At 38.0% G+C, this 20570-nt stretch overlaps 1 protein-coding gene across 1 annotated transcript in view; it reads right to left on the bottom strand.

Annotated features, from left to right (window-relative positions):
- The window catches only part of LOC107677884 (chloride channel protein 2-like), a 53499-nt gene that overhangs the window by 21757 nt on the left and 11172 nt on the right, over positions 1-20570 (bottom strand). Inside the window, exons 2-3 of the mRNA XM_016472954.1 lie at positions 8939-9092; positions 983-1114 (exon numbers count right to left, since the gene is read on the bottom strand). Coding sequence (XP_016328440.1) covers positions 983-1114; positions 8939-9092 — 286 coding nt within the window. The remainder of the gene's footprint in view (positions 1-982; positions 1115-8938; positions 9093-20570) is intronic.

Here is a 20570-nt window from a genome sequence, read left to right as displayed (position 1 = left end):
CCTATCTCTCTGAATGGGCAAATTCTCAAATTCTCTACAACTGTTCACCAAGCTTAAGATTAAATTTTATATTTGAAATCAACAATGAAATCTGACAACAACTGTCTCATAACTGATGAAAAAACAACTGTTGTTTCTTTTGCTCAAATAGCGTTAAAAAAAGCGTATTTTTCAGGCTAGACCAGCTAGTGCGCATGCGCAGTCCTAAGCGTGCGTCTCAGTACGCTGACTGTTTTTATAGCAACCGGGACTTCTAACGGCAGCTGCTGTGACACACTGACTTTACCGATGAGCAATTGGCCCTGTCCTGTACATTGAGCGCTCTTGCACATTTGCAATGGCAGTTGTTTGCCATTTGTTAATTTATGAGTCTAAAGCTTGTTGTGCACCCTTAATGCTCCCTTCCTGATGTAGACCCCACAGCAGACTACCACTGACAGTCCATGCAACATTACAAGACCAAGGTGTGGACTCAGAGAAGAAACAGGCCCTGTGTAATATAAAATAGTTTTTTGGGGCCATTGATACGACTGGGTTCTACATTTCATGTGAGTGCACATCATTTTAATATATCTGTCATAACATATCTAAGACTTCACAAGTACTACTTGGCAAGTACTGCTTGTTTTTTTTGTACATTTCTGAGGTGTTTTTATATGTGGAAAGCACTTGATGCAGCTAATGCCGTAACATTAAAAAAATTGCCCTTGATATGTGCTAAGACAATTCTGTGCTTTTTTGTCAATTGACTGAACTGCCACAACCCCAGTCCTTGTAAATAAACTCATTCTTTTGTAAAAAGAGGTCAGTGATTTGGCACCAATTCATTCAAGCATTAATGCACCTTCAATCCCAGAATACACGATGATGATATCCAACTGAAAAAAAAAACAATACTTGACTGATTAAATGACACCATCTGTACTTTCATGGAACCCTGTCAGGCAGAAAATTGTCCTTTTCTTTCTTTTCTCTCTCTTACCTTGCTGGCAGAAGGCAATAGTGTAGTCCATAGCCCAGCTGACCAATGCCATGAGGAGCCCCAGGAGGATGAGAAAGATCCAGTCTTCACCCACACGGGAAATCAGGAACTTCCGACACCGTGAAGTGCAGACTGCAGACAGAAATTATAGAGATTACCAAGAAAAAGAAAATTCAGTCATCATGACATATACTCACCCTAATGGCATTCCAAAACTGTATTACTTTCGTTTTATTTTTTATAAACACAAATGGTGAATTATAATAATATGCTGTTTGCTCCTGTCCAAGCAGTTCTAAGTAATGATCACCAAGGCACTGAAGCTTAAAAATATGCAAAACCAGCAGAAAAATCAATTTATACTACTACAATCAAAAGATTGGGGTCTGCAAGTCTCTTCTGCAGGCCAAGAGTGCATTTATTTGATCAAAAATAAAGTAAAAATGTAATATTGTGAAATACTTTTACAGTTAAAAAAACTGTTTCTATTTTAATATATTGTAATATGTAAATCATTCCTGTAGCATTACTCCAGTCTTCAGTGTCACATGATCTTTCAGAAATCATTCTAATGTGCTGATTTGGTGCTCAAGAAACAATCCTTATCATCAATGTTGAAAACAGTTGTGCTGCTTAATATATTTATAACTGTTGTGTACTTAATAGTCTGTGTGTGTGTGTGTGTGTGTGTGAAATATGCAAAACCAGCAGAAAAATCAATTTATACTACTACAATCAAAAGATTGGGGTCTGCAAGTCTCTTCTGCAGGCCAAGAGTGCATTTATTTGATCAAAAATAAAGTAAAAATGTAATATTGTGAAATACTTTTACAGTTAAAAAAACTGTTTCTATTTTAATATATTGTAATATGTAAATCATTCCTGTAGCATTACTCCAGTCTTCAGTGTCACATGATCTTTCAGAAATCATTCTAATGTGCTGATTTGGTGCTCAAGAAACAATCCTTATCATCAATGTTGAAAACAGTTGTGCTGCTTAATATATTTATAACTGTTGTGTACTTAATAGTCTGTGTGTGTGTGTGTGTGTAGAGAGAGAGAGAGAGAGAGAGAGAGAGAGAGAGAGAGAGCACATGAGTCATGTGGAATACTTTTATAATGCATCTATAGTAATTGCATGGCAAGAGCAAAATTCTTCAATTTTCTATTCTTCAGTTTAATGATCAAGGGGTGTGAGTAAATTCACTCATTATTTTCGTTTTTGAGTGATCTAATCTATTAGGCACCTACAACATCCACTGTTTCCCTGTTCTTTAGGTCAGTCTGTGTTCACAACATAGAGATAGGCTGTATGAATAGGAAATGACCTAGAACCCAAGAGCAGTTACCCGAACCCAGCAGTAGGTGCACAGTATGCTTTAATTAAGTTAACAATTGCTCATAAAAAGCTTGTTTTCCCCTGGAATCCCATGTTTCCAGATTCATGAGAAAACAGAGAGTGTGAACACTTGCACTGTTGCATAGGTGGACAGGGTTGCAGAGACCAAGACAGGAAATGGCTTGTGTGTTTGAAGATAAGACGCATCTGAAAGACAGCAGAAAGGGAAGGGTCACGGCAGGTGAAGGGACACCTCTGTGTAGAGATGCTGCCCCGCCAGCTTCAGCACCCGCTCAGCAGCCCTTTGTGCGGGAGTTGGCACATGGGTCGATTTGCCCACTGAAGTGGCACAACAGATGTCTTTGCTCTCAAAATAAACCCTGTAACAATCCACAACCGAGAAAGCAATAAGCCGAACCAAATTTACCGCAACTCAAGCTTTATTTTGGATGCGCAAACCTGCAGTGCTTATCTCCAAACCGCGCAAGACAGAAGTGCTGAGATGCGGCAAATGTTGACACTTAATTGGAGTTTGAGGAATAACCGTATAAATATGCAGAGCCCATGCTTCCCCACACAGACTTTAGTGTCTTTGACAAGTGAGTCACAGGCCAGGACTGGAAGTGACATCCTTATGTGGCATGCATGCATAATATAACAATGTATTATATATCCAAGATCTATTTATATCCCCAGAGCGAGTAGAAAGGTGTAGGAGGTTTGGTGAGTGGCAATAGTATCTGCCCTCTTTCTGCCTGATATGACAACTTATGCGGCTTTTTCTTCATTGAGCCTCACAATTTCCCATGAGGGCGAGCTGGTGGACTGCTGCCAGTTCTCTGTTTTCATCCACAGATCCAAAACAATTAGTACTGAAATAGACAGATTAAGTCAGCTATGGTGGTAGGACTTCTCTCTAAGTTGCATAGAGAACAAACAGCAGGATGCTGACAGCTTGTCGCAAATCTACCCCCCTCTGTCATCTTAAAATTCACAAATAAAGTGTAATTATACAAGGGAGAGAGAGATATGTGCTTATATGCTCTGTTTGGTTATGGGCATATACTGTATGCTCTGATGCTAGATCTAACACGAAAAACATGCATATTGTTTTGACAAATAAAATAAGTTGATTAAGGCGAACTGTTTGATTTCATTAATGTGGTTTATTGAAGCAAAACAAAAAACAAAAAAACAAATCAATAATGTTTTGGGTAACACTTTATTTTGATAATCCACTTTCTACTAGTTATAAGCAACTACGTCAACTACCAGTCATTTAAGCATTAGTAGACTGTTACTTGTAGAATGTCTAAAGTGGACTATCAAAATAAAATGTAAGCATGTTTTGAATTGCATGGCATTATTGTTAAGAAAAAGTGTGTTTATAAATTTGTCACTTTGTCATAGTTGTCATGAAAAATATCAATATGATCTCTGGAACATAAAAATGTATGACTAAATACAATTTTTTTTTTTTTTTTGTGCTGACGCCATTTAAATTTTGTCAGGGTAATTACATTTTTTACAGAGCCATCTGATAAAAAAAAAGTTTTTTATAATAAGCTGGCATAACAACACTGACTTTATCTCAAAAGCTAATGAGCTGCCAACAAAGCCAACATCATAAGCACGTTCTCGACCAAAAGGTATGCTACCTGCCAAGATACTCTCTTCTGGCCAAAACATCACATGTATCCTTCACAGAGAAGGCAATCCCAAAACGCTGACAAGATCAGTGAAAAAAAAAATCCTTTGCACAATACTTAAAAATACTGTAGTGTGAATAAAAAATGTATTGTGATACCCAATATTTCAGTGTGCTATGAATTTTAATGCTTATTAGAGTATCATTTTATCAACAGCAACAAGCTAACAGCAAACTCAGTGTATTTGCTTAAACACTTGCTTATTTCAGTAAATTTTGATTCGTTTCATTTGTAACATTTTATATTTTGGTTATTTTATAATGCTTATTGTGATTTCTACAGTCAACTGTCATTTATTTCAGCAAGATGTATTCTTTCTAAGAGTTTTTGGTTATGTATTATTTTATTCCCATCTTGCTTTTGTATGTCACTTCCCTTTTTTGTCATCCGCATGAAAAGATGGAGCAATGTTATTATCGCAAAGTTTAAGGTGTTTCTCTTTATGATTATAAGCTATCCGATCAAGAAACTTAAAGATGCAATCACTCTCTTAGCTCAAAAGCAGGCAAAAGTGGTATGTGGATGCATTTTTTGTTCATTTACGAGTTTAAAATCCATAGGTGTTTTCCATGTAAGTGAATGTGTGACTGATGTTTGTTAATATATTCGTCCTGTTTATTTAGTTCTACGGTGTTGGTGTCTGTGTTGAAGAGTGCATTAAACATCTGTGAAAAAAGATCCTCAGCCTTCGCGTTGTGACTAAAGGCAGCATACTCAAACAAATGTTCGTTATAAATATATCTACTTTGCTCAATCCTTAAAAGTATTGCCAATATAGTTAGTGTGAATAAAAATGTATTATTTTACCCAATATTTCTGTGTGCTGTGTATTTTAATGCATATTGAGCACCATGCATTTAGCTTAGCAACAAGCTAACGGCAAACTATTAGAGACCAGAGTCCAGTGAAGAGCGCCATGTATGTGTTGCTGCATATGCAGAGCATTCCAAATCAGTCACTTATGACGTTTCATGATGGTTAGGATGCCTTAGTAGGTAGCCACCTATGTAAGCAGCATGCAGAGTAGCAGCTCGCTAGAGTTTTACAGTCAGATGGAGGAATAAAATAGAAATGAGCCAGAGACACAGAGAGAAAGAAACAGACATATGATGCCAGCTCTGTAGACCAATGTGTAGGTAAGTGAGCTGACAAGCCTCCAAACCCCTCAACTCAGTCAAGGAGGATCAGAAGACCTGCGCTGCACACTGCTGATAGATTCTGCTCACGCTTTTCACACTCAATAGGGAGGCAGGAAGGATGCTATAGAGACAGATGCTGTGTGTCTTTGGAGATTACACAAGGCCAAAAGAGCAGTCTATTTATATTACAAGAAACCAATGAGATACCTCATTAGCACTAAAAACATTGGACTGTGAGACACCGTTGCCTATTTAATGAGAACTCAACATTTCTTTTCAGGGAATTTATCACAGACTTCCAATATGAATGGCAACTGCTTTTGTTCAAAGCTCTCTTTTTTCAGCCAATCATCTTAACGTACCATTAAATGGAAAAATAAATCAATGCTGGGCGAATAGTTTTTATCTCTAAACTCAAATGTAAAAGTCCATATAATACATCCTTTGGTGAATGGTGACGCATTTCTAGACACAGATGCACAGGCACACAAAGACACAGAGGTTCATTACAGATACACTGCACGTCTATGTGTCTCATCTATCACCCCTAAACAGCGCAGACTGATTATGCTCCCTGCTGGTGAATGGCGAGCACTGCACTGAGGTGCAGAGGGAATTGAACAGGCTGATAAATGCTGCAAGTTGTTATTTACAGGCTAGACAACAGCAAGCGTTCAGCGCCAATGCATGAAAAATTATTGGGGAAAAATGTCTCCACCATAAATATGAAGACGCCTTTAAGATTCGGGTGATGGCCACACCTGTGGAATGTAAGTGACAGGGGTGCGTTTCCCAAAAGCAACTATGGTCGCAAGTTCCGTCGTCACCAATAGATTTCAATGGAACTACCATAGTTAGCAAACGATGCTTTTGGGAAACACACCCCAGATTGATAAACAATGGCAGCTTCACAAGCCAGTGACAATTAATCACCAGTAGAGGGCAATCTATAAAACAGGAGGTTAAACACCACATCTGCAAGCGTCAGACATGACCATATCCTGTCTCACTGAACTGCCTCAAATGCATGAGCAGACCCAGATGAACTTGTTGGAGAATATATGTGGAATGGATTTAAATATGTTAAAGCTATGCATTATGCAGGTTAGTGCTGGTTTGATGCTAGTCTAACACGGTTGAAAAAGCTGGTCGGCCAGCATGTTGTATTATGGTGATGCTTTTTGACCAAGAAAGTCTTGCTGGTTAAGTTGGAACAGCAGTCAGTGTTTGAATTGTGGCGCCCATCGTGGGGTCTGCCTCCCTTAATTCAAGCCCGAAAATCCCCTAAAGATGGGTTTCAAAAGTATGTATAACTTTTACATATAGAGGAAAAATTGGTTTTCAGGTTGGGTTTCATTAACCACAAAAAAGTTAGATTAATCAGAGCACAAACAGAAGTCGTGCCATCTGAGGGGGGTAACCATAGCAACAGCTGCTTGATCCCTGTCTGAGTACATTGACAAAACATAAGTACTGTCATCATTTTTGTCATTTGTTTTTCTTTGGACAATTCTTATTTGTATGGAATATTGCAGTGTTTATTATAAGTGATTTATTGATAGATTAAATCATCCATTATTTTTTTTAATTCACGTCTCCTCATAATTTTGAATCAAGATAACTTCCCCGCCTCCTCGCAATGACATCTCTTCTCTGATGACATGTGCAAGGCAGGAAAATAATCCTTCCTCTCCCTGTGACACATGAGAATGCAGCAATTAACAACAATGTTCCAATCAATTCCCGATTCTTTCTCATTTAAGAAACTGTATCACTCAGAAATACGTCACAATAAGGAAAAAAAAAAGCTTTAAACTTTAAACTTGCATCATATTTTTGGTTTACAGACGTACTAGAGGCATATATCAGCTTAGATAGGAGGGCCTCTGAATATTTTCTTGAACAAAGTAGGGCTTGGAACTCCAAAAGTTTGTAAACCATTGTGTTAGATGGAGATGAACGGTATGGCCGTTCCAATCCTGCAGGAAAAGCATGAATCCTTAAAGGGGTGGTTGACTGGTTTTGTTCTAGGCTTGATTGTGTTAATGGGGTGCAGTCTAACTTGTGTTAATGCTTAGTTTTTTAAAAAACGCATAATTTTTCACATAATTTACCTTTATTCTTCACCGCTCTGTCCCTTCTCTGATAAACGCGCGCATGTGCTCCGGTTGTATTGTAAACAATGGCGTCGTCTATATTGCTCATCAATTTGAGCCCGATTGAGACGCAGAGGATATTAAAAGAGGATAGTAAAGAGGATCGCGCAGAACCTGTGCAAGCACGGCTCTTAATGGTCTGTTTGTTTGTTGTTGTCTCATACTTTTAGATACGCTGTTATTTGTGAATGTTACTGCTTCTGTTAGCTTTTAATATAAGTTTTTATCCTGATGAAAGCTTTAATACAGTATGGCATAGGGCTGCACGATTAATCAAATGCGATTGTCATGCGCTGTGAGATGAAGTGGCTTCTTACACAGAATAAGGCACGCAACATATTTCATAGTATTCTAAGCAGTGATAGAGGCATTGCATTATAAATATACTTTATTTTAATGAAAATTATAATAATAACTCAGATAAACCATATATTGTCGTAGTCGTGTGTTTATTAGTCACTTTGAATCAATAAAAGCAGTTAAATCTTCTGTTTATCCAGCTACCGCTATAGGCATTTCCTGGGTTTCTTCTGCGAGGCGTATTTGGAGTTTCAGCGCGAGAGCACCCTCTGGCCTTTGGATGGAGATTTACTGCTGATCACAGAACCGTGCTTCACTGAAAGATACACATGACAATCGCAGCTTCTGTCGAATCGTGATTTCGATTCCATTTCAATTTATCGTGCAGCCCTAGTATGGCAACTGCACGCACATCCATGTATAACGGTTCTCATAGCTATGTGAAAATAAGTGTATAAATGGTGTATAAAAGTGTATAAACAGAGCTGAGCTGATGATCTGAATGAGAGAGAGAGAGCGAGAGAGAGCTGATGATCTGAATGAGAGAAAGAGAGAGATGCAGAGCATGTGTAGAGCAGGGGAACGCGAGGAACAGTATCGAGAACTGCTGCTTTAGAACATTGATTTTGAAACTTTTGAATCCATTAGAATCGTTAGAAGACAGAATCATGATTCATATATGAATAGATTTTTACGTGCACCCCTAGTTTTCTCTTCCTCTTCTCTAAAGCAGCACAGTATAGCTTTGCCCTCTTCGTTGCATGTTCCCGGGGGCGGGGTTTTATCAGGGTTTGTGACGTCATGAATCCCGGAAGTAACTTGTTTTAGTCCCTACGAGCCGTTTTTGTAGGCCTTAAACTGCCAGAATTTTAAAAGACAACATTTCTGTTTGCATTGAACTTTCAACTTCGTAAATTTGCAGATATTGTTTATGCTCAAACAGCAACATTACACACAAACTAACATTAAAAAAGTGAAATCGCAATCAACCACCCCTTTAATGCCAAGTTTTACTGCCACTGATTCCATGTGGGCCTTAACAAGAGTGTAGATGTATCAGCCTGAGTAAATCCCTCCCACTTAGCTCCACCATAGGTCTCACCTAATCCCCAATTCCAGCATGTTCTTACCAACTCTTTTGCCTCCTGCCCTTTACAACCCTTTTTCTCTTTCGATCCCTGCTGCCCTTCATCCTTGTGGATTTGCTCTGCTTTCCTAGCTTTGCTCTGTAGCCACTGCTGCAAATAGCAAGCTATGATACTAGCAGACCAGCCAGCAAACAGTTGGCCCACGTATGTATACAGCACACCCACCTTGACACTTGGCACACGAGTCCTTCTCATACTCCATCAGTTCTGGAGCCTGGCCACGCACACTGGTGGTCCTCCGCAGTGCTCCATCTTCACGCAGACGAGCTGCCTCTTCTTTGGCATAGGCCCCCAACTCCTGTGTATAGCGTCCATACATCTGAAAGTTAGACAGGAGTGAATGAAGATTTTACCTAGGAAGGAAATGAAGGGAAGCCAAGCCGAGAAATGCTTCACTGAAATAATGTACAACTTAACAGGCTGTTCGAAAACCCATCAAATAAATGAAGGTAGTCTGTCAGAGGTTCCTGTCCCTGAGTACGATTCCTGAAACATTAAGCTACCATGCTTCACTGCAATGGTGCTATTTGTGAGATTTATATAGTTAAAGTAAGAGTTAACCCAAAAAAGAAAATTGACTGAAAATCTACTCTACTAGATGTTGATGTGTTTGTTTCTTCATCGGAACAGATTTGGAGAAGTTTAACATTACATCACTTGCTTACCAATGGATCCTCTGCAGTGAATGGGTGCCGTCAGAATGAGAGTTCAAACAGCTGATAAAAACATCACAATAATCCACAAGTAATCAGCATGACTCCAGTCTATCAAGTAACGCCTTGTGAAGTGAAAAGCTGCATGTTTGTAAGAAGCAAATCAGTCATTAAGGCATTTTAATTTTAAACTATTGCTTCTGGCCAAAATATGAGTTCATAATCCATAATTCAACCCATAATCCAAAATGATGCATCCACCAGTGAAAAAGTCAATCTCCTGCCGCCGTCTTACATCAAAACACACCAAAATATTTAGATGTTTAAAACTGTTTTGGACTGTTATTGTTTGTAAACTATGCTTGATCTGCACATATTTCTCTCCTGATTCAGACAAGATTACTTTTTCATTGGAGAAAGCAGTATTATGGATATAGGACTTGTATTTTTGCTGGAAACAGCAGTCTGAAGTTAAAAACGTCTTAATGATTCATTTATTATAATGTGGTTGGGTTACTGTAATGGTTTTATCAGCTGTTTGGACTCTCACTCTCATCTGATGGCACCCATTCACTGCAGATGAGCTATTGCTGAATAGGTCATGTAATGGTAAATTTCTCAAAATCAAATAAAGATGGCCTAAGGGTGAGTAAATTCTCATCACATTTTCACTTTTGGGTGAACTATTCCTTTAAGCATCCACATTTGACCTAATTGGACCATGGAAATTGTTGAGTCACTCTCAAGTCCACCTGAGATGTGATTTGAGCTCTTGTCCATACAAGACTCGCAAGACTACAGAGTTATGAATTGTTGATGTTGTTGTTGTCTCAAGCATGTTCTTCAATCTTTCATGGAGGCTGTGTTCTATGTTCCTGTGAGCATTTTCGTGATCTTTTTTCCTAAGGCTCTGTCCACCTAGGTGAACAACTTGGTGAAAAAAAGTTCTGAGCAGATTCAGAGATGTTCCACATTTTTTGTACATAGTTTACTTTTCTTAAAGGTATGTTCAATGCTTTGGAAATGTCCTACGTACTTGCCCTGAGTGGAATTTTATATGTATCTTGATGCAGTTTGGCTTTGAAAGTGCCTTTGTCCTGATGACGTAATGTTTCCTTAGAACTGCAAAGAGATGCTCCCACACAGACCCAGGTGTGTTTTATTTTGAATTCATGTACCTCATACCTCAGATGCAGATACACAGATTCCAGTTAAATCATAGTGCGATTTCTGTGTTGTTCCATTGGTTAGATCAGTAATCATTTAGCTGTTAAATCAAGTCACTAAATACTTGTTCATTCAATTATTATTATTATTATTAATAAACATTTTTAATGTGTGTGTCTTCAAATATGGGCACTTGGGTACCAAGTTATGTATAATTTTATTTTATTTTATTTATACAACAGATTTTCACATTTTTGTTATAAAAAGGTCAGATGAAAGTGGAAACTTTACTGTACATGTTCCAGACAGACTCTGCTGTAACTTATTCAGCATTTAACATTGTTATGCCAGTAGATGGTGACAAATGACTGTCTTGTCTTGTCAATGACTCAGCTACTCAACTGATTTGTTCAAAGACTACAATTCATTCGGGAACAAAGTAAGTGATGTGAGTGAGTGAGTCATTGAATCATTTACATAACCATTCATTTTAAAAACACAATTCATTCAGGAATGATGCACCACTACTCAATAGTTTATTCTGCTTGTGTTATATTCCTAATTATAGGCCTACTTTATAATAGTCCTTACAGTTTTATACTAGGTTCTGCCTGCTGTGTCATTTGCAGTGCTTCAGGGATGAGTAACACATTCTATTATGTAAGAATACAGTCTTTTACTTTTGTAAAAAAAAATTTTTTGATTTTCAAATACCTTGGAAAGCTTCAATCAAATGTTATAATGGTGTGATTCATCTCTGTGCTGGTTGGTTTGGATAACACAAAAGAATACTTCTGTAATGAAGGACACTGGAAAAGTGTGCATGTTAATCAGCTAATCAGCTGTGGGCTTGCTATTGTCTGGAAATGTGTCAGTTAATATAGAATGTCTGATGTTCTTATTACTTGGAGTCATGATAAAGGATGGAGCAATACGCTGGTTTACAAACTGCAGTGATTTATCAGTACTCAATGTGTGTTCAGCTATCGCATATACCATTATTGTTTGGGTGTTTACTACCAAGCGGTGGGCGCGGTTCACTAACATAAGTGTAAAACATCTTTTTCCCCTCTGATTCTTTCTTTTTAGAACAAAGTGGAGCACTATCATTATTATAATAGGATGTATTATTGATAAGCTGTAATCCAGTAATGGTGATGTGCATTCCATTTCTGACATGCGCTGTACTTAGTAAACCAATCACAACTGACTGGGTCATCTGACCAATCAGAGCAGAGTAGCTTCACGCAAAGGAGGGGCTTGGAAAGTTGAATCTTTGAATGAATCGTTTGAGAGTCGTTGAGAAATAACATAAAATTAAATGCATGTTATAAGAAAATGAACATGTTTTTTGACCTTGCATGCATGTAAACCTGTTGTTGGGGACTCCCACAACCAAATTATGATCCTAGGGGCACTAGGGCACTACTTTCACATTTTGCTGCATTCAGCTGATATACGGTAATGTCAAACAGTGAGAATCAAGTCGTTTAAAACAGCATGCTTGATTGGTGGTTCAATATGGTAATATTCAGTACAAAACTATTTTGGAAACTAAAACAAAGAAGCATACTAAACATCAGCATTTTTCAACCACCACCGCCAATGAATATTTCACTAGTCAATAGAGTAGTTACAGATTATTGCACACAGTCCCATGAGACCATAAATCAAACTGAAATCTATACTTCTATTCTCTGACTGCCCAGCACAAATTTTCTGAGGCGATCTTGAGAATGTGATTTAAATGAGCAGTGAAACTCAAACCCAAATGGCTTGTTATTTGATAAAGATCCTGTATTGTTTTTGTGTTGTTATACATCGGCAAAAGGTAAATAAAGATATAATGAGCAGATATGTCCCTGTTTAATCAATCAGTCTGGAAACTGGATAAACAATAACTTTCAAGTTAAAAAAAATGAAAAGGTTTATTCTGTTTCTGGTTTTCAGGAACACCATGGGAGACATTATTGAGGACACTGCAAAACAATTTAAAGAGACAGAGATACAAATTTACAGAAGGCTGGATACTGATACTTAGAAAAGTCTCTGTAATTTATGTTTTTAAGCCATAGCACAGCTTTATGCATCACATAATAAACCACAGACCATGATTTCTGTTTGAGATTCAAAAGCCAGACAAACACTTTATCAAGTTGATCAAGGCAGGAGAAGAAGTAATGTTAAAAAAACTGAGCAATTTATTTACTGGATTGCTGGATTTGTTAGTTGCGTCATTGTCAAAGCTTAGTCTGAATTAATTTGACTAGAGACACATTCAATAAGTGTTTTAACAAAAGCAATGTAAAAAATACTTTGTATAGTGTGGAAGATCTTGAAATAGAGACAATGCCTTATTTAGATTATTTAGACAATACAGCACACAACATAAATAGCAACAACTGCCAACGATGAGTAAATCTTAGTGAGTTATAAATATTTCTTAACACCTATTAAAACTGTATTTTGCATTATTTTTACTAAAATGTCTGTGTCACTATGACAATGATATTTAGCAGTTTTTCAATTCATATTTGTGACAAAAAACATAGGTCATTGTGTCAGTCATAGCATATCTGTTTATCAAATGAAACTGCATTTGCCACACACACACACACACACACACACACACACACAAAGAAAAACAAGAAGACACATTGTGATTTGGTCTTATGTTAATTTTTGTGGCTTAATGTGGGAAGCAATTGACATACGCATCTCCACATGGAGTACTGGAGAGAAAAAAAATTAGACAGCCAAAATAAAACTCTTTTAAAATTGTTAGAAAACATGCTTTAGTAGGATGATTTTAATCACTTATGGTTTGAAATGTGCATATCCCATTAGTGATGGTCAGACTCGTCTTAGAATTGCTCGCCAAACCCATTTGGTGCACATTAAAAAAGTCTAACAGAGAGTAAATAAATACTTTTTCAGTTTTTCTACTTCAAAATTCCACGATTCATTCATGTGTTACCTGCCATTTCTTTGTAATTATTTGCGAAATTAGTGAAAATTGTTTCCTATGCCAATTTATTTTCAGTGTGTTGAGTGAGGTTCAATTTTGGACCCTGATTGGAGATTTGATTAAAGTGTCAATCAATTTTACAATTTTCTTTTTCGGGGAGTCGGTTCTTTCAGCAAATTAATCGCGAATTTGCAACAATGCTTTGAACAACTTTGTATCCTCCAGCTGAATTTCCATTTAATTACGTTCAACTGTATCATCCTGACATGATTTTGTCCGCCGATATTAAAAAAAAATCCTCATGTGTGGGTGACGTAAGGGGGTATTTTGAGCCATTCCCACCCATTGTAACCCAGTCCTCTGCCTTTCCCTATTCCTTTCTTCTCCCATCCCTCGTTCTTACCATCAGCTGCTCCCACACAGGCACATGCCCACGGCACTAAAGATGGATAGACAGGGATATTGGCAGGTCCGTTGTGTAGTGCCACAATCCCTCTCTCCTACTCCCGCCTCCTGTTTCTCCCTCTCTCTCTGTTCTATAAACACACGGCGCTCTGATCTGAGGAGCTCAGCCGCCAGCGGCACATTGAGATGAGCATCACGATTCCAGTAGACTCTCTCTTTGCTCGCATGAGCAGGTGCAAGTCATAGAGAGAAAGCAAAGCAGACCGACATGGATTGATCCGCACACTCCTCTTCCTTGTTTCACACAACCTATGCACTCCTTTGTCACTCATTCAGAACATCTACCCACCTGAAGCCGTCGCCCGACACACGATGCCTAATCGTCTTCATCAGCTTGGCACCCGTCCCTCTGGGACAGCTTGATATATTAATCTGGCCCAATTAAACTCTCCCATCATTTACTAACAGAGTGACATTTACCCTTAGCAACACAAGCTGTCACATTCAATGACCTGCTGCAGCCAATCAAATTGCACAGCCGAAATGTGATGCTCCTATCGTAGGTGAGCTCCTGACCTCTCCCAGAAATTCGGAAAAGGGTTTAGGCGACGAGCTGTGAAAAACAAGGTTTACATCAACAGATGCTGCCTCATCACATCATGCTCAACCCTGCCAACACTTCAGAGCACACTCAATCGATACAATAAGCCTCTAAAGTATTCCCCTTCAGTATCCTAGCGGTCAAATTGACCTGCGTCATTTTGACCAAGAAGGGCAGTGCACACGCTACACGCCCCTGTCAGTAAACAGTTGTCGGGCAAACGGGGCACACTTATCTATTCTCTCACACAGCTGGTACTAGAAGTCAGGTCTGACAGTGTTGTTATCACTTGCAACAGTTCAATAACTGTTGTAGGGTTAAAGACGTGAAGATCTTGATTTTCCGCCCTATCTACCCTGTTGAAAAAACCAGCATATATGCTGGTTAGGTATGTTTTGAAGCATGGCAGCTGGTTTAAACTGGTCCTTAGTTGGTCATGAACTGGTTTAAGCTGGTCCTGAGCTGGTCCTAAGCTGGCCTAAGCAACCAGCTCCTGCTCAGGACCAGCTCAACTGCAATCTATCATGGCGGTGCCCACTGCCCATTATAACTTCTTTATTATAAAGGTGTTTAAACAAAATAGATTTACTTACAGGTGCATCTCAATAAATTAGAATGTCGAAATCATCACAATTAAAAGAACCAAAGACTTAAACTACTTCAGTCTGTGTGCATTGAATTTATTTAATACACGAGTTTCACAATTTGAGTTGAATTACTGAAATAAATGAACTTTTCCACGACATTCTAATTTATTGAGATGCACCTGTACATGTATTTGATCATTGGAATATCAGATATTTTACAATATAGTAATAAGTTTGTGAATACTTTTAATAAAAATGAAAAATGAAATAAAATCAGTCATACAGTGCTATTGTTGCTGTGATGTGTCATGTGACAAGGTTGAAATAATAAAGTGATAAATGATAAATAACTGTCGGCTTTAAGAACTCATCTTGGGGGCTCAGCTAGAATATTTGAAACGTACGTGTAAAAGGGTTAATTGATTTAAAAATGACATTAATTATGCTATTCATTTTGATAATTGGCAAACGTAAAGAAAATACATAAATAAATATTTGTCTAAATCAAAGTCATGTGGTAGGACACATGGAACTACCATGGGATGAGACGTAAAAGAGTGAGGCGTGGGACAATTTTATGTTTGTGTGTGTGTGTGTGTGGTATTTGTCTATTGAGCAACACAAACAGGGCCGTGCACATACCGCTCAAGGGGCATGTGCTGAAACTGAAAAAGGGCACCCCGTTAACTTTTAACTATTTTTGAATTATTCGGTTCATCAGTCATCAAAGCTCAGTAAATATTGGTCACAGACACAGAAATTTACTTTAAATTTCAACAAGCTGATTTACTCACTAAAAACTCCCACAGATCATGTTTTCAGACCATTTCAAGTCTTATTTTGACGTAATAAAGTGGTTACATCTAAGTGTGTGAGTTGTTTACTTACTTTTTTAAATGAGTCTTCCCATTAATGCCATTATATTGTTCCCTTTTGAGGTGGCCTCAGGTGAAAGAGACAAAGGAAATAAAGCCGCCAAAGATACCCCAGACCAGGAAGAACCTCATTTCCAGTTTAAATTTCCTTTTGACCTTCCTAATTTCTTGGCTAAATAAAATAAGTTTTGTTAACTCTGCATCTGCCTCTCTTGTGGTCGTATTTTGTGTCAACTTAAACCTCACATATCCCTAGGACATCACAGTGTCATAAGAGCAATCACACTGGAGAAATGTGGCCAACATATTTTGACATGACCAGAACTCAGTAAGAGAAGATTCATCACAAAAGCAATTAATTGGTCATCATTGAGCATGTCACACTGAGACTGCTGATTCTGCATTACAACTTATTTGTTTTTACGATCTGCAAATCTTCTCAGTAAGCAAAAACTTGCCAAAAATTCAATGTGTCTTTGGGTTAGCCAACTGTACAGTAAACATGGGAAACAATTACCAAGCACATAAAGAAATTAAAAGAACGCATACACCAAAATATAATTTTCTTAGTATTTGTCTTGTTTTCCAGTAAAATATATCTAAACATCATTTAAAGGATGCATTACATTGAGAAGCAAAATTGGGTGAAATAATAAGATTTGATTTCAGAAATCTTTCACTAAATTTGTTAATAATTGTTTAAAACCAAGGAAAAAAACTTTTTGCCAATAATAATAAAAGATTCTTTAACCTTTGTTTATTTAAAGGGGTCATATGATGCTATTTAAATTTTTCCTTTCTCTTTGGAGTGTTACAAGCTCTTGGTGTATAAAGAAGATCTGTAAAGTTGCAAAGACTAAAGTCTCAAATCCAAAGAGATATTTTTAAAAATTAAGAGTCAACCACGCCGCGTAAAAAGACAGTATAAGTCATTATAATCAGTAATTATGTCCCCACTGGATGCAACAAATGCCTCGTTTGTAATGGGTTTTATTGGTTTTGCCTCGTCTAGTGACGTCCGGATCACGAACGAATCGTTCTATTTAACAGGGTCTTCTTAGTGAACCGGTCGAACCAGTTCACCAAATCGAACTGAATCGTTTGAAACGGTTCGCGCCTCCAGTACACACTAATCCACAAATTACTTAAGTTATTCGGTTTATAAACGTGCCTGACACTCCCTCTGACGCGAAATAAACCGATATCCCGAGTTATTCAGTTACTCCTAACAGTACATTGACTGAACTGCTAAGAGAGAACCGATGATGGGATGCGCACGAGCATAGCAGTTGGACTGAGTCTCGTCCTGCTGGGAGACGGCATCACAGTATGTTAAGGGGCGTAACATTTCCGTCACACGCTTGAGGTATTCGACCAATCACAATGCACTGGATAGCTGGCACACAATCAGAGCACACCTCGCTTTTTTAGAACGATGAGCTTTGTAAAAATCAACGCGTTTCAGAAAGGCGGGGCATAGAGGAGAAACAATAATGTACATTATATGTAAAATAATGTGTTTTTTTAACCTTAAACCGCATAAACACATTGCATTACACCAAATACACAACATAATGTTCTTTTTAGCAATATCATATGACCCCTTTAAACTTAATTTTGTTAGCACCATGCTCTACCAGTTGAGAAGATCAAAAACAAATGTTGCTGCCATGAAAATTATTTAAATTAAAAGGGGGGGGGCTTCCGTGTCACATGATCCTTCAGAAACTGTCAATTAAAAAAAAAAAAAAAAACCTTACTTAACACCAAAGTTTTGAAAGGTAGTGTAAATACAGCTGTCATTTTAGTTTGTAGTGATAACAAGGTGGAAACTAAAACCTACCTCAGCTCTTGGCTTAAAAAATCTAATTTTGCACATATTCTTGATAGGGTGTTATCAAGCCTTTTTGTGCATCTTCTTTCCTCTAGTCGGGGCATTTGATGTCACATCTCTACAAGCAAGCTTATTACGATATTGCACACGTTTTAGCTCCTCCATGTCAGACCTTCTTCAATATATATAATGGGAAAATGAAGGAAAAGGATGTATTGGATTAGCATTTAACAGAGCCAGAAGATGGATGAAAACAACTGTCAGCAACCACAGCTCCTCCCGTTTCCCAAAACATTCCTTCTAAGAAAAAAACAAAAAAAGAATCAAGGCATTGATCCCATTACACTAATGGCTCCTCTGCAATCCAGTGCACCTGGTGTGGGCCGATTTGACATTGAGCCAGAATGAAGAATACTAAAGAATTGTGTAATATCTTTACCTGAGGTGTTGTATTAAATTATAGTGCTTTTGGGCCAAATGGTATTTCAGATGCTTGGATGGAGATCATGCGACTAAAAGCTGATTTGAGATTAAACTGCCTTCTTTAATCCATTTTGCAATCAGGTAGATATGGCTGTCATTAGGGCTGTTGCCTTCCCTGCTTAAGGTTATTCATCGCTTCATTTGAGGGAAAAAAAAATCATAAATGGGGTAGTCAAATCATCTCAGTGAGTGATGAATAGCATATCTATTCGGCATATAATTTATCCAAGAGCGTAAGAACACTGCTGATCAGTTTATGTGTATGCATGACCAAACCGCAGGCAGTACCACTGACTGTTAGAAACTTCCCACCACAACCTCTCTCTTGCCCACTGTTTGTGGGTAAAGTGTGAGGTCATTAGCATCTTCCTGCTTTAGTGACTGCACTGTAAAGATCCTCTAGCGGTGCTAAAAGCGTAATCACATGTCTGTGACTGCATGCACCATGCTGGAGATGAGTGGAGAGGTTGATGTCACACCGTAGCACTTGTCTCCTCTGCACATCTAAAGTCTTTGATCTCATCGGTGGCCGAAATCCTACTCCCCTTAATGGAGGACATTGGAAAGCTGTCTAAAACATCTGTTCTTGTATATCCTCAATTCTGAAACAGTTTAAAGGGACAGTTCATACAAAAATGAAAATCATCTCACATGCTTGTCATACCAACCTATTTCATTCTATGAAACACAAAAAGATGGTATGCAGAATTATCAAGCTTCAAAATAAAAATAATCATATCAAAAGAATCAATGTGGCTTTTGCGTTATATTCCAAGTGTTCTGAAGTCATATGAAAAAAAATAGTTGAAACGAAATAGTTTCAAATTTAAATTTCAAGTTTTTCATTTCAAGTTGCGTTTTTCAAACTTGCCGTATCACAATCACATTCTGTTTGCCATTAATGACATCAAATCTAGCTCAACTTGTCTATTAGCACCAGTTTTAAATGTACACAATGTAATTGTGCATTCTCTATTGACATCTGTGACACTGACATTTGAAATTTAAAATTGGCATATACTTATAGGAACAAAATTACAAAATTATTACGTAATTTATTCCTGTGATGGCAAAGCTGAAATTTCAACAGCCATTACTCCAGTCTTCAGTGTCACATGATCCTTCAAAAATCATCCTAATATACTGATTGCTTAACAAAACATTTTTTAAATGTGATACTTTTTTTTTGATGAATAGACAGTTCAAAAGAAAAGTGTTTACTTCAAATTTTAATATTTTGTACCATTATTGTCACTTTAGATTTTTTGATTTCTTTCAAAAAAAAATAAAAAAATAAAAAAATCACCGACCCCAAATTCTGGAACAACAGTGTACCAAAACACATTTAAAGGGGTCCTATTATGCTTTTTTTTATGAAGTCCACTCCAAAGGGAGATATTTTGTTTTAAAAAAATCCCTTTTCAAGAACTACAACGAACGGATCGTTTGGACTACAGCGTTTGTTTTCCGGGCTTTGTGATATCACAAAGCGGCCCATTAGAATATCATTACAAAGAATTCCCGCCTACAGAAATTCGAATGGTTGGGGGGTGGGGAGGGGCGAGGTTGTGGTTAGAACGCTTGGTTGAGTGAGCGCATCAGACGAGACGACGAAGAAGTGCTGCTGCAGAGTTAGTGCATCAGAGAAAACCAAGAAGAAGAGCTGCTGTGCTGTAGCATCAAATTTTTGGCATGTCTAGAACAGCGGTTCTCAATTCCAGTCCTCGCGTACCCCCGCTCTGCACATTTTGTATGTTTCTCTTATTGCTTCATACGTTTGTTATATTTGACTGTAAGCGCCCTGCGAAGTGGACATTACCGGATATTCCTCCATGATTCCAGTTTGAAGGGAGCGTATATGTTCCATACAAAGGGCATTTAAGTGTGCGAGAAGTGAATTTAAATTGTATTTATTTACAGAGGTATATTATGTCCCACTTCACGCTTCTCTAGTAAGTTTCGTTTGTGTGTGAAGACGCTGCAGGCAGCGGCGCAGCGCAAATCTGTAAATGAATATTCCGAAGTGAAGTAAACTTCAACGGATTTCCCCTGCTCAGGGAGTAGGGAGCAATGGACACGGTGTACGGACCATGTCAATCGGAACACAGTTCATGCACGGCGCTCACTTCTAACGAGATGATGATCTGAATCAGGCGCGTTAACAAAGCGACATACGAAACATGCAGAGCGGGGGTACGTGAGGACTGGAATTGAGAACCGCTGC

Source organism: Sinocyclocheilus anshuiensis, unplaced genomic scaffold (assembly GCF_001515605.1).
Source record: "Sinocyclocheilus anshuiensis isolate Anshui unplaced genomic scaffold, SAMN03320099.WGS_v1.1 scaffold1299, whole genome shotgun sequence".
Classification (NCBI taxonomy): domain Eukaryota; kingdom Metazoa; phylum Chordata; class Actinopteri; order Cypriniformes; family Cyprinidae; genus Sinocyclocheilus; species Sinocyclocheilus anshuiensis.
This window is presented reverse-complemented; position numbering and strand designations above follow the sequence as displayed.